The following is a 26,174-nucleotide window of genomic DNA, read 5'->3' as shown; positions in this document are numbered from 1 at the left end:
GAGGAAAGAAAGAAGGGAAGGAAGGAAGGAAGGAAGGAAGGAAGGAAAGAAAGAAAGAAAGAAAGAAAGAAAGAAAGAAAGAAAGAAAGAAAGAAAGAAAGAAAGAAAGAAAGAAAGAAAGAAAGAAAGAAAGAGAAAGAAAGAAAGAAAGCTAGGAAAAAGAGAGAAAAACAGAAACGGGAGGGAGGGAGCGACACCAATTTCCCGCTACAAAACCTGGGTAGGCGGAGCTGGGGGTGTGTGGTATGTGATTGTGTAGGAGTGACGTTAAGTTGGTCAAGTCCACCCATGTCTTGTAAGTGCCGGCATCTTGTTTCCCGTGGGGAACGGGTCTAAGCGGCTCTTTGGGTGTTGAAGATTTCAGATCCCTGCTTTAGGATCAACGGCGCAAAACGCGAGGAGAGAAAAGGAGCCCTCAGGTACTGGACGCTCAGGTGGGGAAGGGGGGCTCTGGGTTTGCCGGGGATGGGGAAGCTCCACTCGCGGTCCTCGGAAAGCCCCTCCCGCTCTTGGCGCCGGAGGGAGCGGCTGCCTGGCCGCGAGTGGTGGTGGTGGTGGTGGTGGTTCCCCGCGTTTTTAACGCTGCGCTCCATTATGCGGCCGGGCTTTTTTTTAACGGGCAAATCGAGAGGGAGGAGGGACAAGGGGGAGGCGAAGAAGTTTTACAAAGTTCCTCACCGAGCAATTATTTTCTTGCCACCCGCGTTAACCATCGTGCGGTCGGTCTTTGGGGTGGGCGGGAGAGGTGTTGGCCGAAGCGCAGTTGGTAGAAAAGGAGGGGTGGGTTACCTTTTTAATCCGAAGATTTTGAGCAGGAGTTCTCCAATCTTGGCAACTTTTAAGACTTGTGGACTTCAACTCCCAGAATTCCTCAGCCAGCAAAGCTGGCTGAGGAATTCTGGGAGTTGAAGTCCACAAGTCTTAAAAGTTGCCAAGATTGGAGAACCCCGATCTTGAGGTTTAACAGGATGGGAAAGGCAGTCTGGATAATAGTTGGGCCTCGCGGGCAAACTCGCAGCGGCAAAAAAAAAAGCCTGCCCGTCCTTTAGCATGAGGTTTAAATCACCGGAGGTGATTTAATAACTTTTTCTAGGTTTGGGAGCTTTATTTTCCAAACAGTGCTATTAACTTCCGGAATCACAGAATCGCAGGGCCCCTTCTTGCCCCGCGGCAATTTGATTGCGTGGGGCGGTGCCTAGAAGACGAACATTTTAGAATAGAATAGAATAGAATTTTTTTATTGGCCAAGTGTGATTGGATACACAAGGAATTTGTCTTTGGTGCATAAGCTCTCAGTGTACATAAAAGAAAAAATACATTTGTCAAGAATCATAAGGTACAACACTTAATGGTAGTCATAGGGTACAAATAAGCAATCAAATCATATTAGGAAACAGTCAATATAAATCTTAAGGATACCAGCAACAAGGTTACAGTCATACAGTCATAAGTGGAAGGAGATGAGTGATAGGAACCATGAGAAGAATAATAGTAGTGCAGACTTAGTAAATAGTTTGACAGTGTTGAGGGAATTATTTGGTTAGCAGCGTGATGGTGTTTGGGAAAAAACTGTTCTTGTGTCTAGTTGTTCTGGTATGCAGTGCTCTATAGCATCGTTTTGAGGGTAGGAATTGAAACAATTTATGTCCAGGATGTGAGGGGTGTGTAAATACTTTCACATCCCTCTTTTTGACTCGTGCAGTATACAGGCCCTCAGTGGAAGGCAGGTTGGTAGCAGTTGTTTTTTCTGCAGTTCTAATTATCTTCTGAAGTCTGTGTCTGTCTTGTTGGGTTGCAGAACCAAACCAGACAGTTATGGAGGTGCAGATGACAGACTCAATAATTCCTCTGTAGAACTGAATCAGGAGCTCTTTGGGCAGTTTGAGCTTTCTGAGTTGGCGCAGAGTTGGGATGATAGTAGAGCGTTTGAAGCAAGAAGGAACATAGCAGATCTCTAGCGATTTATTGAAGATTCGGGTGAAGATGGGGGCCAATTGGTCAGCACAGACTTTTAAGCAAGATGGAGTTATCTTGTCTGGGCCTGGAGCTTTTCCTGGCTTTTGTCTGTGAAATAGGTCTTGCACTTCCTTTTCTGTGATCACATGGGGTTGTGAACCCAATGGGATGGGATCAGTTGTAGGAGGTTTGGCTGTTGTTGGTGTGTCTGAGATGAGGGTTGTGGAGATAGGTGGCTGTAGTTTCCTTTCAAACCTGCAGTAAAACACATTCAGGTCATCTGCCAGTTGTTGATTTCCTTCAGCCTGGGAAGGAGGTTTGCCATAACCGGTGATATTTTTAAGAGTTTTCCACATGTTTGCTGGTTCATTTGTTGAGAACTGATTCTTTAGCTTTTCAGAGTAGCTTCTTTTTGCTGCTCTGATCTCCCTTGTTAATACATTTCTGGCCTGATTGTACAGCATTTTATCACCTTTTCTGTAGGCTTCCTCTTTGGAACAACGTAGCTGCTTAAGTTTAGCTGTGAACCAAGCAGGGTGGATAAAAATCAATGATTTTTTTTAAAAAATAAAAAAAAACGGATTTTTTTTTATTTAAATCGGATTTTTTTGATTTAAATCGGATTTTTTTGATTTTTATTGAATTTATTTTAATAAAAAACTTTTGGGGTAAAAATCTATCGTAAGATAGTTTTCTATTTAAGATACATAAATAATTTAGTTTATTCAGCATGAAATGGAGCTTAGTTATGTAGCACAAGGCTATATATTCTGCAACATTGGGACTATTGGTGAGTCAACAGCGGGTCAAAGGAGTAGCAGAGATGACAGTTGCTCTTTAAAAATTATGATTTAAATCGAGTTGATTTAAATCAAGTCTTTTTACTAGTGATTTAAATCATGATTTAAATCATGATTTAAATCGACTCGATTTAAATCAAATCCACCCTGGAACCAAGGTTTGTTGTTACTCTATATTTGCAAGTTCCTGGTCGGTACACATAGGTCTTCACAGAAGCTGACATATGATGTCTCAGTATCTGTGAGTTCTTCTAAGTCTGCAGAGATACTTTCAAAAACATTCCAATGAAAGTTGTCTAAAAGCGTTTCTGCCTCTGTCTGAGGGTTAATTGCTTTCCAACAACAACTTTGCGGTGGAGAAACTAAAATTCATGTAGGATAGGAATGGGATTGGGATTAAGATTAGGATAGGGATTAGGATAGGATATAGAGAATTATTTTTTTTTCTTCCATTGGCCAAGTGTGATTGGACATAAAAGAAATTTGTCTTTGGTGCATATGCTCTCAGTGTAAATAATAATAATAATAATAAAAATAAAAAGACATTCATCAAATACATTAAAAATACATTCATCCAGAGTCATAAAATATAACACATAGTGATAGTCATAGGATACTAAATAAACAATCAAATCATACTAAGAAACAATATAAATCGTAAAGATATAAGGAATAAGGTTATAGTCATAAGTGGGGAGATAGGTAATAGAAAGGATGAGAATAATAATAGTAATACAGTCTTAGTAAATAGTTTTGACAGTGTTGTGGGAATTAGTTGTTTAGCAGTGATGGCATTCGGGGGAAAAACTGTCCTTGTATCTAGTTATTCTTGTGTGCAGTACCCTATAGTGTTGTTTTGAGGGGAGAAGTTGAAACAATTTATGTCCAAGATGTGAGAGGTCTGTAGATATTTTCACAGCCCTCTTTTGGACTCGTGCAGTATACAGATCCTCAATGGAAGGCAGGTTGATAACAATTGTTTTTTCTGCAGTTCTAATTATCCATTGAAGTCTGTGTCTGTCTACTTTGGTTGCAGAGCCAAACCAGACAGTTATGGAAGTGCAGACGACAAACTCAATAATTCCTCTGTAGAACTGAACCAGCAGCTTCTTGGGCAGTTTGAGCTTTCTGAGTTGGCACAGAAAGAACATTCTTTGTTGTGCTTTTCTGATGATGTTTTTGATGTTAGGCATCCCTTTTAAGTCTTGAGATATGATAGAACTTGAAGGTCTCTACTGTTGATACTGTGTTGTCTAGTATTGTAAGAGGTGGTAGTATAGGAGAGTTTCTCCTAAAATCTACCACCATTTCTACAGTTTTGAGTGTGTTTAATTCAAGATTGTTCTGGTCGCACCACAAAGCTAGTTGTTCAACCTCCTGTCTGTATGCAGATTCGTCATTGTCTTGAATGATACCAATCACTGTTGTATTATCTGCAAACTTCAGTACTTTAACAGAGGGATCCTTTGAGATGCAGTCACTGGAGAGAAGAGAAGTGGAGAGAGCACATAGCCCTGGGGAGAGGCTGTGCTAATTGTACAGGTATCTGATGTGATTTTGCCTAACTTCACCTTCTATGTCCTCTGTTACAAAGCTTATGATCCACTTACAAGTATGGTCAAGTACTGCTAGCTGTTTTAGTGTAGTTAGAAAGATACCTGGAATGATGGTATTGAATGCCAAGCTGAAGTCTACAAAGAGGATCTTTGCATAGGTCTTTGGAGATTCAAGATGTTGTAGGATGTAGTGTAGAGCCATATTAACAGCATCATCTGTCGATCTATTTGCTTGGTAGGCAAATTGCAAGGGGTCTAACAGTGGCTTCGTAACTTGCATTTCAAAGGTTTTCATAACTACAGATGTTAGAGCAACTGGTCTGAAGTCATTCAGTTCCTTGATGGAGGGTTTCTTCGGTGCTGGGAAGATAGTACAGCGTTTGAAGCAAGAAGGAACATAGCACATCTCTAGTCATTTATTAAAGATGTGGGTGAAGATGGGGACCAGTTGGTCAGCACAAGCTTTTAAGCAAGAAGAAGTTATCTTGTCTGGGCCTGGAGCTTTTCTTGGCTTTTGTCTGTGAAATAGACCTTGCACCTCATTTTCTGTGATCACCAGAGGCGATGGGCCCAACGGGATGGAGTCAGTTGTAGGAGGTTTGGTTGTTGTTGGTATGTCTGAGATGGGGATTGTAGAGATAGATGGCAGTAGATTCCTCTCAAACCTACAGTAAAACACATTCAAGTCATCTGCCAGTTGTTGATTTCCTTCAGGATGGAAAGGTTCCTTTGCGTTTGGAGGTTGTATTTTGCAAGCGGGGTGCTGCTGGTGCTGTTAAGGACAGGTGTAATGTGATGATTAGGAAGACCACTTTATTGCATTTTGTGTACGTGTGTTTTCTAGTCTTGTGATAACTTTCACGCTGTGGACGGCATGAAGAAGCAGAGCACCAGCACTTTGTGTTGTTGGGCTATGGAGGAAAAAATGTTCTTAAAACGTTTGTTAATTAGGTTGTTGAACTCCACAGTTGAAAAGATAAGAACAGACACTAAAAGAGGAAAGTGCAAAGACAGGAAATGCAGGAACAATAGAGATGAAATGTAGAGTGGCAATGTGATACAGGAAACAACTACAATAGTTATGGCATGTGTGGCTTTCTCTGCTTCCTGTATTTAAGATGCCCCTTCATTTCCAAGTAAATTTTTTTTTTAAAAAAAGTAGCATCTTACACACAGAAAAATACGTAATATGTAAGCTTTGAAACAGCACAGCAATCCAGCACTGGAAGTTACTTCAGAGGTCATCTAGTCCAACCCCCTGCTCAAGTAGGACCTTATACACTGCTCAAAAAAATAAAGGGAACACAAGCAGAAGACATCCGAGATCTGAATGAATGAAATAGCCTTATTAAATACTTTGTTCATTACATACAGTAGTTTTGTGTTCCCTTTAGTTGTTTGAGCAGTGTATAAACTTCTGTATGTAAAGAACAAAGTATTTAATAAGGCTATTTCATTCATTCAGATCTCGGATGTCTTCTGCTTGTCTTCCCTTTATTTTTTTGAGCAGTATATTATCTGGGTTATTTTGGTGCCTCTAACAGAGAGGAAAATTTCCAGAAAGGGGAAGGCGTTTACTAGAACAAGGCTGCCATGCAGAGAAAGACAGAGATGGTCCTTGACTTATGACCACAACTGAGCCCAAAATTTTGGTTGCTAAGCAAGAGTGTTGTTAAGTGAGTTTTGCCGCATTTTACTCAATACGTCCTCCAAGAGTGAACATCAATCACTGTGGACCAGATTGAGAATTTGAGAGCAAAAGCCTGCTGGATTACCGATGACTGACACACTCATAAGGGAAGGGTAAGGGTACCCCTTGACTTATGTCCACCATTAAGCCTCAAATCTCCGTTGCTAAGAGAGACAGCTGTGAAGGCCTCAGGTCCTGAGAAGGCTCTATAAGTATCCAGAGGCCTTCATGGCTGCTCTACCAGGTGCTGGTCTGTGGCTCATTTTTTGAAAATTTGTTCCTTTATTATTAATGGTTGTACCTTGATCATAAAAGTCAGAAGCTACCCAACACAGCTGGTTTTCCTACCTATTGACTCACATGGGGAGGAATCAGAATGGGTGAATTGTTAAAGATTACGGGGAAAATAATCGCAAGACGAATTCCTCTAGTCTAGGCATCAAGTCAGGTCTTCCCCTTTTGTGTTTGTGTGGATTTTCTACCATTGAATATTCTGTTCTTTGGGATATATAGTGCTGATTTATTAATTTCCAGAAAGTATGGTTCTTAATGAAACAATCAGGAGAAGATTGGTGTGATGTAGAACTGACATTCAAATCTTTGTTCATCCACAATTTTCATTTCCATTTCAGCTTAGAGGATCATCAGAAGGAGGAAACTGGAAAGAGAATATCAGGTATATGAATTCTTTTTTTTTTTTTGAACATTTTTTTTATTTTTTTAAAACACATAAGCATACAAAAATCTTTTCAGAACGAGCCATTGATCCGGTCATAAGTAGGTACAATTACTAATTCCTCTTTAACAAAAACTTTTCCCAAATCCCTACTAATTACCATCTTTTTTTAAAAGAAAAGCAAAAAGAAAAAAAATTATCTAACATATATCATTTTACACAAATCAATTGCCTTCTATTATTTCACCACAAATCTTAGTTTTCCAATAACACAACTTAATATTCTCTAACATTGTTGCCATAAATTCTATCTGATAAAAGAAAAAATTCTTAAAACCCATTACACTGATCTTAAAATCCTTAATTTAATATCATTTCAATTTCTTTTCCTTTTAATATGGATGGGTATATCTTAAAAGTATAAATCATCAAAGTATTTACACAGTATTTTAACTATTAGCATTTATCATCTTCATTTTACTATTTATCTCATCTTAACCCTTTTAATCACAACATAATCATTTCATTGTTAGTATTAATTATTATACTGGGATAAACCTTATTTCTAAAGGTTTATCCCAGTATATAATCTTCATCTTAATCATCCTCTTTTGGCTGTTAATCACAGCATAATCTTCTTAAGTTTTACTGTTACGCCCAGTATAATCATCATTTTTACTGTCAATCCCAGCATAATTATTTTTATTTTTACTGTTATACCCAGTATAATCATCTTATTTTGCTGTCAAACCCAGCATAATTGTCTTTATTTTTACTGTTATATCCAGTATAATCATCTATGTTTTGCTGTCTATCGCAGCATAATCACCTTAGTTTGCTGCTTATCCCAGCATAATCACCCTTTTTTTTGTACCATCCATCTATATATTACTTATTAATGTTCAATCACATTGTCATTATCATCTTTATAACAATTTAACATTGAGGCTTAGTTCTTACTCCAAACACATCCTTATGTAAATTAATAAATTTCTGTTAATATATTCTATTCCTCTCATATTCTAACTTTCTTTTTTATTTCAATTTTTTATATATTATTTATTTATTTATTGGTTGGATTTATATGCTGCCCTTCTCCAGAGACTCAGGACGGCTTACAATGCGTTAAGCAATAGCCTTCATACTTTTGTATATACCTGCTTAGTAGGGCTTTCAGCCTCCCCAAGCGGTGTTCTTTTTTATACAAAGTCAGCTTATTGCCCCCACAAACTGGGTCCTCATTTTACCTACCTCGAAAGGATGGAAGGCTGAGTCAACCTTGAGCCTGGTGAGATTTGAACTTACAATAATTGCAGGCAGCTGGTGCTACTTAACAGCACTTTAGTCTGCTGTGCCACCAAGGCTCAATGGACCTTGATTCTACCTTGAACCTTGAATTATATCAAATTCTTCTCATATTCATATTCATTTTTATTCATCTAAAGAAACCCCCTTTTTATTATTACTGTCCATCTATGCATTGCTTTATTTTTAATCACATTGTTTCTATCTTTTTTTTCCAGCTGTGTGTATATCGTTCCTCATTTCCTTGTCTGTTAGCATATATTTCATTTCAATTTCAATGTTCACAATTTAATTCTCTATATATCAATTTAGTTCTTTTTCTTACTTCTATTTCAAGCAAATCACATCAATTTTCTTTTGTTCCTGTGCCATTTGACTTCTTTTGTTCCTGCACCAATTAGTCCAATTATAAGAGTTCCATCATACTTTCCCCCTTTTTTCCCCTCACCAAAGTCAAATCGCCTGCAGACAAAAAACAGCTCCACCACCAAAATCCCACAGTTGTTATCTGTAATATTCACAATGTTCCCAAACAAGGAGCAAGTTACAATGTTTCTTTTTAACCAGAAGGTGTTCCTCTACAATCCACAATTTCCTTTAGTCATGCAAATCACCATTTTGTTTCAATTGTATAACATTCCAGCTTAATTCTCTCCTCCTCCTATATTTTAAAGATAATTCTTCTTTATCTTCTTTTCTTTAAAAATTCAATTCAAATTTAAAGTTGTTCAATTTTGAACTAAGTCTCAATGTTTATTTTTTTCAATTTAGTCTATTCAAATATCAATTTTCAGTCGGGTCTTTTTCTTTTCGTTTAAAAATTTCATCTTAAAATCTTCTATGCCCCATAGCTCCTCAGCCATTTTTTTAAGGCTAGGGGTCTTACAAATAAAAAAAGCTATTATTCCAAATGTTGTTTCGAGCCTGGGTTGGTTGTCACTCACCCGGCTTCAAAAGGCATCATTCTTTTCCACTTTCCTCTTGCACATCACTTGCCCGGTTTGTTCCAGCTCGTGGCAGCCGCCATGGCTGCCGCCCCCCCCCCACCGACTTGCAGAGAGTTCCCTCCAACCTCTGAGGAACTTGCCTGTTTCTCTTGGTAGTACGAGGCGCCTCTCTTCCATCCCTGTCCCTGCAGGACGGTTCTGGTCCGAAGACCTATCGGCGGCAGTTCGGCAGTCGGGATTTCCGCGGGGCTCATCAGAGCCCACTATTTCCCCAACTGTCTCGCCATGACCTCAAATCGGAAGTCTCCAGTATATGAATTCTTGAAGAAAAGGTGGAGCATGCAACTAAAAGATACCGTGTTTCCCCGAAAAATAAGACCCTGTCTTATATATATTTTTTAACCCTGAAATAAGTGCTTGGCCTTATTGCCATGTGCTCAAAAGCCCAATTGGGCTTTTTATCAGGGGATGTCTTATTATAGGAGAAACGGTATAATTAATATAATGAATTTTATAATTAAACCGAATAAAATAAATCCAAGATAAACACATAAATGACCCTCTGGTAGCAAATAACTCTCAGCCCTTCTAGGTAAACTAGATAGGAAACCTAACCAGATGTGCACATTACTTTGTTTTCGGGCTATTTGAACAAGAATCTTGCAAGTCCGAAAGTACAAATCTCCCACTGCCTCCTTTTACAGCTTGATCAATTTAGGGTGGACCTTTCCTAACTTTCTTTCTCTGGCTGTTAAGCAGCTGTGGGCTCCTCTCTCTTTTATCTGATCATTCTCTAGGCAGCATCTTTCCCCATCACTTAAGGTCATTCCCACATACTATTACAATAGTTTTCTATATGCCGTCTGAGTGATACTCCTATGGTAGCTCCAGTTCTATTTCTGGGGGTGAGATAGTGGTGTTCGGAGATTTCTAAGGGTGGTCCTGCCAAGCTGATGTTTCATATTACAGAGTGTTTCTATGAAACTGTTGGAAAAGTGGAAATAATTGTAACGTAGTGTGATATTTAGCAGAACACTTCTTCCCATTAAGCTCAGCATTGGTTCTCTCCAGAGTCTGTCCATGTCTCTGCATTGCAAAGGACTAGATGAGGAAAAGTAAGTGGAAACTTCATTTGCACAAGATAAAATTGTTCCTAATTTTTATTGGCATTGGGAAAATATGCCTGATTTGAATATTGAAGTTCTTCAAGTAACAATCCTTGAAGGCATTTCAAAAATGTATCTATCTTGGTTTCAAACTTCAAGTCTCATAACCTCTGGCTGTTCCTGTCAGTGTTCAAGATTCAGTGGAGGGGAGATATTGAAGAAGTTTAGTTTAAGAAAGTATCTTCTCTACAATAATACATTAATGATATACTCCTGTGCAGGAATGAGTAATACCAATTTTTTTTCTTTCCATACAGTCTGAATCCTGATATTTTTTGTCACTAGGAAAAAAATACGAGGAAAAATTACAGGTGAGGTATTCAGATCTTTCTTTCATCTAATAGAGAACAACAGAAAGTGGGAGAAAAACTCTAGAGTACTAACGAAGTTGGAGAAAAATGTTTAATTGAGTCTATGACTAAAACTAATGGTTTCTATTCTAAGCAGAGGAATCACAACAAATAAAGCAGGCGTAAGTTGAATAAGCAAACTTGGACAAAAGTTTTGATCTGCAACATTTGGAAGATGACTGGACCCAAGAAAGAATTAAGGACAACTGGTAAGAGAACTGGCTACCAGTAAGCTGGTCTTCAGTTATCTGTGGTAATTCTGATAAGAACTGTCCTGGGAGCAGACACTCTAACTCTGACCAACCAGGAAGAGCATCTGAGAGGACTCTTCCAGATGATTTTCTAAGCTTTAAGAGGCCTATTGGATAAATCAGAGACTTTCATACCTGGGATTCTGTTTTATCAGTTACATGCTTGCAGAAAAACAATATGCATCACCAAGACTATGGAAATACCCGAGACGTAGGCCCAGTTTTGTCCTGTGGCATGGGCACCACCCCCTAATATAATCACCCAAAATCTTGCAAGATGGTCAACTATCATGAGGTTTTTGGCAGTCATTTTGAGTTCTGCCTGTGAACATTCAACAGTGCGAAACTTGAGAGTCTTGTGAGGTTTCAGCCAGGGGTGGGTTCTACTTACCTTTACCACCGGTTCATAATGGTTCGCTTCGCTCACGTGCGCATCTTGCTTCTGCGCATGTGCAGATTTCTGATGACGACATTCGGGGTGGTGGGCGGGGCCTGCAGTCGGTTTTACTACTGATTCTTGCAAACCGGTCCGAACCGGGGGCAACCCACCACTGGGTTTCAGCTACTTAAAATATTTCTTTATATTGTTATGAGTATGAAAGAGGGAGCCCTGGTTGGGAATTGGGGGCAGCATCTTCCTAATAGTGAGAGTAGATCATGTCTCTGTGTATTGTCATACTTGATGTCTTCTGCTTTCCTTTAGACATAGAAGACGATTCTGGAATTTATGATCCTTTCACTCCTGAGAGGACGACTGATGCAAAGAGGGCAAGAAATGATGGTAAATGCAAAGGTGGGTACCTGCCTGACGTCCTTTGTAATCTTTGAGGGGAGGGGAAGTAATGAAACAAAGTGGGTGGAGCTGGGCCACACTTATGGAACAAGCAGGATCCTTTATTTTTTTTCCCCTCTGGTTTTGTTGAGAGGAGATTGAGTGTTCCTTTTTTTTTTTTTTTAAGAAATACGTCACACAAAGCCAACTTTATGCTAACACTCTGCTTTTGGTCAGTTTCCCACATTTCCTTAGCGGGAATTTCCCATTTTCAGGGCAAAAATCCTGCCACTGAGTTTTGGCATTAGGGTTGGAGAGGGAAATCCAGTTTAGTAATCTGAGGGGAAATAAATTGATGTTAAAACCTTTGTCAGAAAGAACAAGATTTGGTTAAACTTGATTAATAGTGCTGTTGGAAAAGATGGGGAGTTGGGATGGCATGTTCTATTTTTTTTTTCCTGGCTAAAATGGTTTTCTTCAAGTATCTGTACACCGGCCTGCCTGCCCTCGTCCTCAGTTGTTTCCCATCACAGATTGTGTTTTTATAGAGCTGAGGTTTCTGTTTTTTGGAACTGCTTTGCAAAGGGCAAGCACTTTTGCAGAGAAAGTTTTTCTGATCCTTTTTTTCTGGTACATTTATAGTAATTTTTAGCAAGGCAAAGTTAAAGGTGCACTTAATTCCAAGTATGTTATATACTTGCAAGAATTAAGAATTAATGCTACCTTTGCTGGAAAACCCCTCTTAAGGAGGGCCTTTAAGCAGTGGTGGGATTCAGCCAGTTCGCACCACTTCGGGAGAACCGGTTGTTAACTTTCTGAGCAGTTTGGTGAACTGGTTGTTGGAAGAAATCATTAGGGCAGAGAACCGGTTGTCAAATTATTTGAATCCCACCACTGCCTTTAACGCAGAGCTGGGGCCTATGAACATCATTTTTTTTTAAATTTGATTTATATGCCGTCCTTCTCCGGAGACTCAGGGCGGCTTACAATGCGCTAAGCAATAGCCTTCATCCTTTTGTATATTTCTACAAAGTCAGCTTATTGCCCACACAACTGGGTCCTCAATTTACCTACCTTAGAAAGGATGGAAGGCTGAGTCAACCTTGAGCCTTGGTGAGATTCGAACCTGCAGTAATTGCAGGCAGCTGTGTTAATAACAGGGTGCATTAGACCACTGTACTATCAAGGCTCTTACCATTGTGGATTAGCCAAAGGAAAGTGAGGAATATCTGCCACAAAGAATCAGCCGCTGTAAGTGGTGTCCCAAAAATGATACAGCCTGACGCAGAAGCCAATCAGAGCCAGACACGAGTGACAGAATATGTGTTGTTACATTCCCTCCATTTCAAATTGATGGCATTATTCAGTTACATTCCTCCCTCCCTCCCAGAATGGGGATATATTGTTTCTTAGTGGGTGATCCACCATGACTCAAGAGCAAAACTTTAATTGTGAACAGATGGAAATACCCTGTTTCCCCCAAAATAAGACATCCCCTGATAATAAGCCCAATCGGGCTTTTGAGCGCATGGCAATAAGGCCAAGCGCTTATTTCAGGGTTCAAAAAAAATATAAGACAGGGTCTTATTTTTGGGAAAACATGGTACATCAGATTTTTCCAACCCAAAGCTGTCCAAATATTTTGAACTTCCGTTCCCAAATTTCCCAGAATGCCAGCTGGAATACACAAAGCTGAAGGAAGACAATTCTAAGTTAAAAAATACAAAAAAAAAAAACTGTTTATACAAATTACAACCAGTCATTGGGGGTAAATGTGACAGTGTCTGGCATTAAGAGTAGCTGATACTTTCCATCTATCTGTTCATCTGTCTGTCTTAGTGTGCCATAGTGTCTCTGTCCTATATAGCTACCACAGTGTGACTACAATCTGGGCAGTTTAGAAGACAATAAAATAAATAAATAAAACAGCCACAATAAAATCTTGAACTTCATCTCTTGATATTTTCCTGTCTGTTTTTCAGCTCTCATACTTAAGTGGATTTTCAACACTAAATGCATTATAGCATCTTATATCCTGAACGTCATTTCGGTTATCTTTATAATTGTGTTGGCTGGTAAGCAATGAGAAATTTCTATTTAACTTTATCCATAGTTGTTATTGTTTCCATCAAGATTACCGCATGCATGAATAATTACAGGTAGTCCTCGAGTTACAACCACAATTGAGCCCAAAATTAATGTTGCTAAGTGAAACATTTGTTAAGTGAGTTTTACCCCATTTTATGACTTCCCTTGCCATGGATATTAAGTAAATAATTGTGTTTGTTAAGTTAGTAACACGGCTGTTAAGTGAATGTAGATTCCCCATTGACTTTGCTTGTCAGAAGGTTGCAAAAGCTGATCATTGCAACTCTCATAAATATGAACCAGTTGCCAAGGATTTGAATTTTGGTCATGTGACCATGGGGATGCTGCAACAGTTGTAAGTGTGAAAAATGGTCATAAGTCATTTTTTTCAGTGCCATTGTAATTTTGAACGGTCGCTAAATGAACTGTTGTAAGCCAAGGAAGGAAGTAGCAATTATGTATGTGTGTTTTTGACATGGTGGCTCAGTGGCTAAGATGCTGAGCTTGTCTATTGAAAGGTTGGCAGTTCAGCAGTTCAAATCCCTAGTGCCGCATAATGGGGTGAGTTCCTGTTACTTGTCCCAGCTTCTGCCAACCTAGCAGTTCGAAAGCACTTTTAAAAAAATGCAAGTAGAAAAATAGGGACCACCTTTGGTGGGAAGGTAACAGTGTTCTGTGTGCCTTTGGCATTTATTTATTTATTTATTTATTTATTTATTTTATTTTATTTTATTTTATTTCCAGTTTATATACTGCCCTTCTCCCTGAGGACTCAGGGCGGTGTACAGCCAGAATTAAGAACATAAAATACAAATATTAAAAAACAGTTAAAATATGTATAAATTTGGCCCAAAAATTAAAAATCACAAACCAATTAAAGACATTTAAAAATTTCTTCTTAAGCCAGCCTGGCTTGCTGGAAAAAGTGGGTTTTAAGGGCACGGCGGAAGGCACTGAGGTCTTGGATTCTCCTTATCTCTGGGGGCAACTGATTCCAGAGGGTAGGTGCCCCCACAGAGAAGGCCCTCCCCCTGGGGGTCACCAGCCTACATTGTTTGGCTGATGGCACCCCGAGGAGGCCCTCTCTGTGGGAGCGCACGGGACGATGGGAGGTTGTCGGTAGCAGCAGGCGGTCTCGAAGATAGCTAGGCCCGATGCCATGGAGCGCTTTAAAGGTGATAACCAACACCTTGAAGCGCACCCGGAAGACAACTGGGAGCCAGTGCAGCTCGCACAGGAGCGGTGTTACATGGGAGCGCCATGCTGCTCCCGTCACTACCCGCGCTGCTGCGTTCTGGACCAGTTGGAGCCTCTGGGTGCTCTTCAAGGGGAGCCCCATGTAGAGAGCATTGCAATAGTCAAGGCGAGAGGTGACGAGGGCGTGAGTGACTGTGCACAGGGAATCCCGATCAAGAAAGGGCCGCAACTGGCGAATCAGGCGAACCTGACAAAAGGTCCCCCTGGTTACAGCCGTCAGATGTTCCTCCAAGGACAGCTGCATATCGGCCACATGACCACGGAGACGGGCTCTCTTCAGCTTTGAAATAGAGATGAGCACTGCCCTCTAGAGTCAGGAACGACTAGCACATATGTGCGAGGGGAACCTTTATCTTTACCTTTATCAAATAAGTAAAAATGATGCTTGCAGCAGTGCAATTGAAGCTAGGATTTTTGTAGGCGTGTTAAATATTTCCTGCGTATCCACAAAGGGAAGAACTTTATTACATTGCTGTGCTTGCCATCTTTTTGACACTCTCACAAATGCTCCACGAAGTTTGCCATGTAAAAGGTAGGATAAGCCCAATGCAGATGGAAGCGGGGGGGAGGGGGGAGGAGAGAGAAAAGTAGTATAATCCAACAAACAAATTTGCATTTGGTTCCATGACCTTTCAGTCTTGATCATTTCTCTTCTGGTTTTATCACACGTGCCCAGGTATTGAGTGGCTTTTTTGAGAGGTTTTAAGTGGTGCCATCAAGTCAGTATTTGACTCCTAGCAATTGCTTGGACAAACCCTGCAAATTTCATAGCAAAATTTTGGAAATGGTTTGTCCCTGGTTCTTTCATCTTTCTAGGCCTGAAGCGAACTAGTTTTGTGCCTAAAACAGGATTGCAACTCAAAATCTCCCAGTTTCTAATTTGATGCCTTAGCCCAGTGATGGCTAACCTTTTTGCCATCGCGTGCCAGGAAGGGGGTGGGTGGGGGAGGTTCGCGTGCGCACGTGCCCACACCCATATTTCTATGTGCCCCACGCATGTGCACATGACCCCCCTCCCCCCCGCTCCTGGCATGTGATGGCCCGGTAGGCCCATTTTTCTTTCTCACCTGACTCCAGATCCTCTCTATGCATTTGGGGAGGGCAAAAACAGCCTTCCCTACCCCATTGGAGGTCCGAAACAGCCCATTTCCCAACTCCTGGTGGGACAGGAAGTGACATTTTTTGCTGTCACCAGCCTCCAAAGAGATTGCAATTTAAAGGAGTTAGCTTAATGCTGATTATTCAAACTTTGTCGTCAGAACTGTAGTTAATCACGAGCTCTAATATTTGCCCAATTTGTTTTATTTCTAGTTAAACCTTATGAAGAAAAACCTTGTCCAATTTGTGCTCCCCGTGTACGTTTTGCCTGCCCAGAGTCTTGGATTATAAACGAAGGAAAGTATTTCTATGTATCAAAAGAAGCAGCAAATTGGTCTACAAGTTCAAACATCTGTTCCTCATTTAATGCCTCCTTGGCTGTGATTGCTACACAGAAAGAATTGGTAAGGAATAAGTGGACAAAAAGTAAAAAATATTAATTATATTTATTATTATCCATATAGTACTAAACTGTCATTGAATTTATCTGTTTGTCCCCCCCCATGTCAGCCCAAATGGAACAATTTTTGAATCAAGGTATGTAAAATCCAATCATTGTCTTGACATTCATAAATACTCAAACAATAAGCAGTTTATCTGTTGTCTGTTTGTACACTACATCAGCCGAAAAAGTGTATCAAACTGGAACAAACTTTGAATCAAGGTACTTTTAAGTCCTCTAATTTAGAGAATATGTAAAAAATCCAGGACCTGTTACTCCTGTGAAATCTTACCATGTCCAGACCTGTTTTATTCACAAAGTTATGTCCTTTGCAGCCTTTCCATGGTTATGTGATTATGATTTACAATGTCCCCTGCCAGCTCCTCACAAGCAAAGCCAATGGGGAAGCCAACAGGGAGTTGGAAGTCTCTTCCCACTACCACTGCTTTTTTGCCCGCCCGCCCGCCCACGGTCATTCTGATTAATCTGTTTAGCTAAATAAACAATGACTTGTTATTGCAGTTCATTTTTCACTACAATTATTTTTCTATTTATGACACATAAACCCTCCTTAGATATATGATGTCACTATCTAGCATTGGGGTTAAAAATGAAAATGGTCGACCTAAAATTTAATGTTCATTTTTGACACCTCACTCTCTCTTAAAAAGCAACCCCAATGGGTCACAGCTATTTATCATTATTGGTTTCTTTTAGTCAGCAAGATGTTTCGACTGGATTTGGCATTTTTGTCCACCTATCGAGTTCTTCCCAAGGACAAGGAATAGGCAGGTGTTGGTGTTTTATGGTATTAAAGGAGTCGTTGTAGGATATACCGTATTTTTCGGAGTAGTATAGAGTATAAGACGCAGCTTAGTTTTTGGGGAGGAAAATAGGGGGAAAAAAATCTGCCTACCAGGTATTCATCTGGCTAGCATCCTTAGTCTGGTCAGCTTCAGCACATTAGTTTGCTGGTTTTTTATCCCCTGCTTGGGGATAAAAAACAGCTTCTAAGGCACAGCTGAGAGGAAGCAGCAATGAGAAAAGCAGGCAAAGCACGGGGAGATCGCTTCACTCTGCTAGCGCCTAGTTAGGGCTGAAAAAAAGCTTCTAAAGAACAGCTGAGAGTCGGAGGCAGCAAGCAAAGCAGGGAGATGCTTCACTCACTAGGGCCTCATTAGGGCTGAAAAAAAAGCTTCGAAAAAGCTACATTCAGAGTTTAAGATGCACCCAAGTTTTCAGCCTCTTTTAGGGGGGAAAAAGGTGTGTCTTATGCTCCAAAAAATACGGTAAGCTGTTCCCAGTAAAATTGCCTTTTGCAATTTACTGATGGTGATTTTATCAATGCCAGTGGTGCTGAATGGTGGTCCAGTTGTTTTGGGATTGCACCAAAAACAATTATGACTCTTGGTATTTCTATATATTTTTTGATTTTCTCCATTTCTTTCTCTTCTATTATGCTGCCTCCAGGTACTGCAACTATCCATGCTTTGTAGTCTTTCTTATTGATGGTTATTAAATTTGGGGTGTTATATGGCAAGTGCCTTTCTATTTGAATTCTAAAGTCCCAGAGCAATTTAACGTCTTCTTAATTTTCTGCTACTTTCTCAGTTTTATGGTTCCAATTATTTATTGTTATTTATTGTTATTATTTTCTATTCACAACAATGTGAAGCCATAGCTGCCAGTTTTTAAGTTGGTGTTGCATCAAGCTCTTACTAAGAACCACAGGATTTTGTAGTGCTGTATACTGTCTATATAGAACAGTGGTTTTTTTACTACTGGTTCTGTGGGAGTAGCATGGCGGGGCTTGGTGAGCGTGACTTGTGGGCGTGGCAGGGGAAGGATACTGCAAAATCCCCATTCCCTCCCCACTCCTGAGGGAAGGATATTGCAAAATCCCCATTCCTTCCCCACTCCTGAAGGAAGGATATTGCAAAATCCCCATTCCCTCCCCACTCCTGAGGGAAGGATATTGCAAAATCCCCATTCCCTCCCCACTCCTGAGGGAAGAATATTGCAAAATCTCCATTCCCACCCCAATCTGGGGCCAGCCAGAGGTGGTATTTGCTGGTTCTCTGAACTACTCAAAATTTCCGCCACCGGTTCTCCAGAACCTGTCAGAACCTGCTGGATTTCACCCCTGATATAGAGGGATCCAAACAGTGTGGCCTTTTGTAATTGACAGATGGAAATGTCAGTGCACAGCTCTTAAGGTGTTTTTTTTTTTGGTATGGCACTTAGCCTGCTGATAACCACTGGAACCACCACGACCGGTTTATGTTATAAACATAATTGCCTTCACAGAGCAATCTTTGTAAGCTTAGACATGCCAAAGCATCTTGATATTTTTTCCAAAGCTTTCACAGCTGCCCTACAATTACTAGTCTGCAGACCATTTCTTGATCAGTAGTTCTTAGTGGAGCCTTAAAGGCAGAAACTATCCACTACTTCGGTATCTTCATTTTCAATTATAACACTGGTTCTTCTACATGGTCGTCTTTATATAGAATTTCATTCTATGCCATTTTTTTTCCACTTTAGCCCTTGACTTTTATTTTAGAGCATGATGATCCTTCGCATTTTTGCAGTGGTGAAATCCAAAGTTTTTTACTACCGGTTCTGTGGGAGTGGCTTGGTGGGCATGGCAGGGAAAGGATACTGCAAAATCCCCATTCCCTCCCCACATCAAATTAATGGAACATAACCAAATAAACACATCATCTGCATAAAGCTGCCATCCATAAGCATTTTTATTATTTTGATGAGTTATTAATAAATATTTAAGGAGGAATATCATTATGAGTAAGAGAAACTAATATATTCCTGTTGAGTCCTATGTAATGCACTTTAAATTTAACTACAGATATATATTGCACTGAAAAGCTTGATTTAATATTCCTCCATTTAGTGGAGTTTGTACACAATGGACCCAATTTTTATGTAGCTATCTGCCCAAAATAATGGACAAGCCCACTGTATCTGAAATAGTTCTGATAAGGCTGTTACGTATGCATTAATTTTATCTTAGTTGATTATGATCTTGTACAAATGAAATACATTTGACATAAATTGTGTATTTTGGCATTCAGTAGATGGTAAAAAAGTAATAGACACTTGCTTTCGAAAATCAATGTGTTAAATGAGGATTTTATTATACATTATTTCCTTTCTCCTAGGACTTTTGTGCAAGTATGTTACATTCCGATTACTGGTTTGGACTCTCAGGAAAAGATCAAGTTTGGAAATGGCCCAATGGTACAGAGTTTACAAATCAGTAAGTATGTTTCATCTATTTATAGAACTTACACAGCTATTTACCTATTTAATGCATTTATACACATCATACTAAAGCTTGAGTGGCTGAAAGAATAAGAATCAAGCGTCTCTCCTCGAAAATAAGACACAAAAAGGGAGGAAAAATGAAAAAAGCAGCGCCACAGATGTAACAAGCCACGCAGTGTCCTGCCACAAGCATTGGCACTGGCGCGACGTGGCATTCTGTCGTGAGCTGTGGCAGCGGGACCGGCACGACGAGCCATGTGGCATCCGGACGGAAGCAGGCATACAAGAAATCAAGCAGCAACGCATCAGGTGTCGGGGCATGGGAGGCCTGGCTACTAAGGAAAGTGGGTGCAGGATATGTGGAACAGTTCTAACCCCCCTCCTCCGCCCTAGCTTGATTTTTACACGTAGGCCCCGGCCAAACAATGGCCGGGGGTTAACTAGGGCATATTTGGGTGGTAGGGCTTATATTAGGTGCAGACGTGAAAATCGGGCTAGGGCTTGTTTTTGGGGTAGGTTGTATTTTCAGGAAAACATGGTAGTGAAATGGCAAATGTGAGTGTACGTATTAAAGTTCATACTTTTTGTGTTGATGTATCGGCCACCCCAATCTGATTCAAATCCTCGATCTTGTGAATTCTCAAGTTTCCTCTTTCCGCTACATATTCAAAATGGACAATGATAAATATATACATGTGTGTGTATATATGTGTGTTTATATGTGTGTATGTATATGTGTGTGTATAAATACATATACACCAGAGGTGGGTTTCAGCAGGTTCTGACCAGTTCTGGAGAACCGGTAGTGGAAATTTTGAGTAGTTCGGAGAACCGGTAGTAAAAATTCTGACTGGCCTCACCCCCATCTATTCTCTGCCTCTCAAGTTCCAGCTGATCGGGAAGGAAATGGGGATTTTGCAGTATCCTTCCCCCGGAGTGGGGAGGGAATGGAGGTTTTACAGTATCCTTCCCCTGCCATGCCCACCAAGCCATGTCATGCCCACCAAGCCACTCCCACAGAACCAGTAGTAAAAATTTTTGAAACCCACCACTGATACACACATACATACATACATATGATATGGTATATATTTATGTATGTATATAGCAGGGGCATATGAATGTGTTTGGATAGATATACTTTTTCTCTTGAAAATACAAAACAGAATTTCACTTTTAATGTGGATCGGTATGCTCACATTAAAAAAAAAATGACAGTAAAAGTTATCTTAATTCAAAATGTTTCCTCAGCTTCCTTTAGAAAAGCATACGTATTTGAAAAGTAATCAGATCAGGCTGACTAGACAATTGGATTGGGTGAAGGGATCTGATTGTAGATTCCATCAAATGGACTTCAAATTAAATATCCTAATCAAATAACTGGAATATGCAGATAAAAGAGAGAAAGTATGCACCTGAAATTTCAATTCAAAATTTCAATGGCTGAGCATAATACTTCAGAGGTGCTAGGAACTTGCCTAAAGATCCCCTTGATCACTGAAATTTGAAACCAAAATTTTACTTTTGCACTTTATATTTCAACATCCAAATGCTGTAGATTTCCTGATGTGTTTGACAAACCCCATATATGCTCCCTCAGCATTTAATAGCTCAGATTATTATATTTTATAATAATATATATAGATTAATATATATTATATTTGAGCTAATTTCTTTATTTCTCTAATTTATATGCTGCCCCTCTCGCTATCCAAAACGACTTGGGGCAAAAATATGGAAACCAAATATATCTTTAACAAATTACTTAGGAAGTGCTCACAGCTTGTAATATTCAGATTTAACGTGTAAAGGAAGTTTTGAAAATAATTTCTAAGACAGACATAAGTTTCACTAAGAGTTGGCTGGCTCTCTCTCAGGTTCTAAATCCCATTGATGGTTTAAAAACATTCTGGAATCTCTTCTAATAACAGAAAGTAGAAAAAGCTGCCATGTTTCAATTATCAATGTCATTTACGTCTGCCAAGCAAGACTTTTACTCCTCTGTGAAGTTGAGGATATGACCATCATGTGCTATCGAGTTGTTCCAGATGCCTGAAAATGGATACTTTCTGCTTTATGTTTGTGCATGTGTGTATTTATATGTACACCAGCTTTTCCCAGTCATGTATCCTTCAGACATGTTTATTGGACAAAACTTCTATGAACTCCAGACTTCATAATCAAGTTGATCCACTGCACCATGTAGGCATATTGTTGGCTGATGTTCCCTACGCTCTAAAGCTGGGAATCTTCATGGAAGGATCCTTCCTCCAATGCTAATTTCTGTTCATGCAGATATGGTAGTAATCCCTTGTCCTCTTTTGCAGGTTTCCAGTGAAAGGAGAAGGCTTCTGTGCTTATGTAAATGGAAAAGGGGCCGATAGTACCATGTGCTCTGTGGAGAAACTTTTTCTTTGCAGCTATCCAGAAGATTGTCGCAAAACTTGATAGATAACCTCATCAAAAGATGGAAGTTCCTGGCTTAATTGGAATTCACTGGAGAAGCACATGTGCCGTATCTCTCCTCCAATCACACATCTGGATTGGATACTTGCCAAATACATTTTAGTTGTAATCCAAATGGAAAGATGGAATTAACTATAAATTGTACATGGATTTAAATGTAAAACATTTGGGCAGAAAAAAACTAACGGTATGAGTACAGATTAGGTGAGACCTGGCTCAAAAACAGTAACTGTGAAAGGGACCTTGGGAGTCCTAGTGGATGATTACTTGAATATGAGCCAGCAGTGTGTGGTGACAGCCAAAAAAAAAACCTAATAGAATCCTGGGTTGTATAAACAGGCATAGAATCAAAATTACTTGAAGCATTAATACCACTTTATAAAACCTTAGTAAGTAAGTAGCTTAGTGATGGACACCGAACATCAAAAACGTCATCAAAAAAAGCACAACAAAGAATGTTCTTTCTGTGCCAACTCAGGAAGCTCAAGCTGCCCAAGGAGCTGCTGATACAGTTCTACAGATGAATTATTGAGTCTGTCATCTGCACCTTTATAACTGGTTTGGTTCTGCAACCCAACGAGACAGACACAGACTTCAGAGGATAATTAGAACGAAAAATGTAAATAAAGATTTTTTTTTTTAAAAAAAGATTGTGTTGTAAATATGATCTTGAAGTGAGCTCAAATTGTATTTTGAATTTGTTTGGTAACTTTATTTTAATATATATAGTAATACTATCAAAGTATTACAGAAAAAACTTTCATTAAAATTATTTTATATTTATGCATTTCAGTTCTCTATTGTATGTTTTGAAACTTTTATTTGCTGTTTTTTTAATATCCCTTCATACTATTATTTTTTAAGTTCCTCAGTACTTCTACTGTCTTGTTCTTTTATTTTTCTTTTATGGATCCCATGTTCTTTGGAACTTTGTTTAAACCAAGTTAATGGCCTTTTAGGCTTCCTCTGTGTGAGTAGGAGTTTCTTTTTGAATAGTAAGAATTATATGTGGGGGGTGGGGGTGGCATCAGGATTTTAGAGATGCTTAGGTGGGGCATGGCCAAAAAAAGGTTGGGAACCACTGATGTACACTGAGAGCGTAGGCACCAAGACAAATTCCTTGTGCGTCCAATCACACTTGGCCAATAAAAAATTCTATTCTATTCTATTCTATTCTATTCTATTCTATTCTATTCTATTCTATTCTATTCTATTCTATTCTATTCTATTCTATTCTATTCTATTCTATTCTATATTCCCACCCAGTCACATGCCTCCTTAGCCACGCCTACCCACAGTCATTAGGGCAGAGAACCGGTTGTTAAAAGATTTGTTAAGAGAGAGAAGTAAATATTATTTTTACATTTATTGAATGAATATTAATATAATAAATATTGTTGTAAACTATTATTATCATGCAAATTATTTGTACCCAGATGACACAGTTTAATTGAAGATGGAATTTATAAATCTTAAGAAATAAAAAAACTTTATAAAAAAAACCCACCAGGAGTCACAAAACCATTTTGACATCTAAAATGATGTCAAATGATATCCCCCTCTCCCTCTCTCTGTAGATAGATAGATAGATAGATAGATAGATAGATAGATAGATAGATAGATAGATAGATAGATAGATATCCGCCTCTCTATCTCTCCTGATCTTTCTGTATATTTATCTCCCCCTCTCCCTCCCTCCCTCTCTCCCCCTATCACTCTCCCCCCTCCCGCCCTATGTATCTCTCTCTGTGTCTCTGTTTCTTTCTCTGTGTTTCTCTTGTTTCTGTGTGTGTTTCTGTGTCCATTTCTCTTTCTGTCTCCCTGTCTTTCTGTCTCGCCCTCCCTCCCCCACTTTCTCACAGCCTCAATCTGAAACCTAGGAAGAGGGATAGGGGAGCACAGGAGATGTGCTTGCATTTTCCAATTAAGAGAGCTTAAAATCTACAATGCTGCTTTTTCAGAATGCTGAGCCAAAAAAACCCTTTTCTTGAGTGGGGAGGAGGAAAACCACCTCCTGCTCCCACCACCGCCCTGCAAACCCGTCCACAGCAGAGGCGCCATCCTCAGGGCCAGAGGTTGGGTGGGTTTCCTGCTGGTGACATTGCCTCGCTGCCACCTGACAGGCAAAGTAGGGGCGACAGATAAAGAGGGCCTCCTGGAAGGGATCTTGCCACTCCAGCTCTCCCTCGGTGTGCTCCCCAGGGCCAGATGTTATAATTAAACTTTTCCCACCACACCGGAACTGGGCAGCGAAAGGTGAGCATCCCAAGAAAGGTGGGGAGCGGCAGTGGGGACATTCAGGGCAGGGGACACTGCCATCTTTCGTGCGCTCCCCTCCCCACATGTGTCAGTCCTGCGGCTGGCCATGCCAGGTGGTATTCCAGGAAGCTTTGCTAGCCCCCCTCGCCATCCTGCCCGAAATGCCACCGCAGGTGTCCGAAGCAAGATTTGGCGAGGCGCTTCAGAGAAGAGAAAGATCCATCTGAAAGATTGGGAGGGCTTTGCGGGAAGAGAAAAGCCAGAGAAACTTGCAAGAGTGGAGATAGGAGAGCAAAGCAAGCAAGTGAACCTTCGGCCTGCTGGCTGGCCTCTTTATTCTCCCTCACTCTCGAGGCAGCCCTCTGGAATGGCAGCAGCAGCACAAGTGGCTGCGAGAGGAAGAGAGTGAGACCCAGACGCTTTCCGGCTCCCCTTGTCACAGAAGCATCAACCCCGCACTCTCTCCTCTCTGCTAGCGGCTGCCCCCTTCTCCGTTCCTTCAGTAAGGACCTGAAGACATGGCTCTTTAAGCAAACTGGCTGAGTCTGGTCCGGGAGTTTTAATTGTGGGTTTTAAACTGAATTTTAATTGTTAATTTTAATCATATTTATTATTGTTGTTTTACTGTGATTTTATTGCTGTGAACCACCCCAGGAGAAGGGCGGCACATAAATTTTAATAAACTTAAACTTAAACTTCTCCCTCTTCCTCCTCCCTCCTCGGTGATCCTGTGTGAAAAACAGGGCAGCTGCTAGCAAAGAGGGGAGAGTGCGGGGTTGATGTTTCTGTGACGAGGGGAGCCGGAAAGCATCTGGGTTTCACCCGGCCTCTCTTCCTCTCGCAGCCACATGTGCTGCCACTGCTGTTCCAGAAGCCTTTCCTTGGGAATGAGAGGAAATAAAGAGGCCAGCCGGCAGGCCGAGGTTTCACTCGCTTGCTTTGTTCTCCCGTCTCTGCTCTTGCAAGTTTCGCTGCCTTTTCTCTTCCCACGTGTCCCTCCCAATCTTTGAGACTGTGGCCAGAGCAGTGGCAGGGAGGGGAGCACGTGGGAGATGGCAGCATCAGAGCTGTCCCTGGCTCTTCCCTGAAGTCGCCCTGGCCTAGGTGGGTGATCCCTTGTGAAGCTGCTGGACAATCCCATGTGAAGAAGGGACCGGCTGCTAGCAGAGACATCCTGAAGTTGGTTCTTCTCTGGGACAAGGAAGCTGGCTGCAGCTGTAGGAAGTTAGCACCTACCCCTTTCCTAGAAGAATGAAATATTTTGGGAAATATTAAAAAGGCAGAATATTATGTTTCCCTGGATGAGAAATGGAGAAGCATGTTTTAAAGACAAAGCAGCTCCCACCTTCCTGCCCCCACCCTTTTGTTAATGGGCCAGAGGCAGAAACTCAATCTTTGTCAATGGACCTCATCTGCAAGACAATGGGACCCATTTAGCAACAGAAACTCACCACATGACACCTGGGAAGATTACATCAGCCAGCAGGGCTAGCTAAGACCCCCACCCCCTGGAAGTCTGACAACCAATCAGGATACTCTTTCTGGGCCCCAGGAAATTCAAAGCCAGAGAGAGCATAAAACCCGGAGACTCGCTGTATCTGCCCTTTTCTGTTCAGGAACTCAAGCCATGTGATCCTGTCCACCATTAAACCATCTTTCCAAACAGTCTCCATGTTTCCAGTGTCTTTTTCCCCACTTGGAGCAGAATCCAGAAGGATATTTCTTCCAACACAGCTGCTCATCCGCCCACCCTCTGGCCCGGGAGCATGTGGTGACATGATAGCTGTCAGGCCTCCTCCCTTCAATACCC

General features: G+C 40.6%; 1 protein-coding gene across 5 annotated transcripts; it reads left to right on the top strand.

Annotated features, from left to right (window-relative positions):
• The first annotated feature begins 231 nt into the window (after positions 1-231).
• Positions 232-22,892, top strand: LOC117667956 (C-type lectin domain family 2 member D-like). Of its 5 annotated transcripts, none has more exons than XM_034421582.3 (9): positions 232-434; positions 6,635-6,678; positions 10,354-10,407; positions 10,544-10,655; positions 11,401-11,490; positions 13,452-13,544; positions 16,126-16,316; positions 19,534-19,631; positions 21,967-22,892. In XM_034421582.3, the coding sequence occupies exons 4-9, from the start codon at positions 10,622-10,624 to the stop codon at positions 22,085-22,087; spliced, it is 627 nt and encodes a 208-aa protein (XP_034277473.2). In that variant the 5' UTR covers positions 232-434; positions 6,635-6,678; positions 10,354-10,407; positions 10,544-10,621; the 3' UTR covers positions 22,088-22,892. The 5 variants fall into 5 exon arrangements, with proteins under 5 accessions (XP_034277473.2, XP_034277472.2, XP_087744249.1 ...); XM_034421581.3 differs by having other exon boundaries at positions 272-419; XM_087888123.1 differs by having other exon boundaries at positions 273-434; positions 10,541-10,655.
• Positions 22,893-26,174: the final 3,282 nt, after the last annotated feature.

The sequence above is a fragment of the Pantherophis guttatus genome, chromosome 2, assembly GCF_059756535.1.
Source record: "Pantherophis guttatus breed Tessera chromosome 2, ASM5975653v1, whole genome shotgun sequence".
Taxonomy (NCBI): domain Eukaryota; kingdom Metazoa; phylum Chordata; class Lepidosauria; order Squamata; family Colubridae; genus Pantherophis; species Pantherophis guttatus.
The sequence above is the reverse complement of the archived record's forward strand: the minus strand, read 5'-3'. Positions and strand labels throughout refer to the sequence as shown.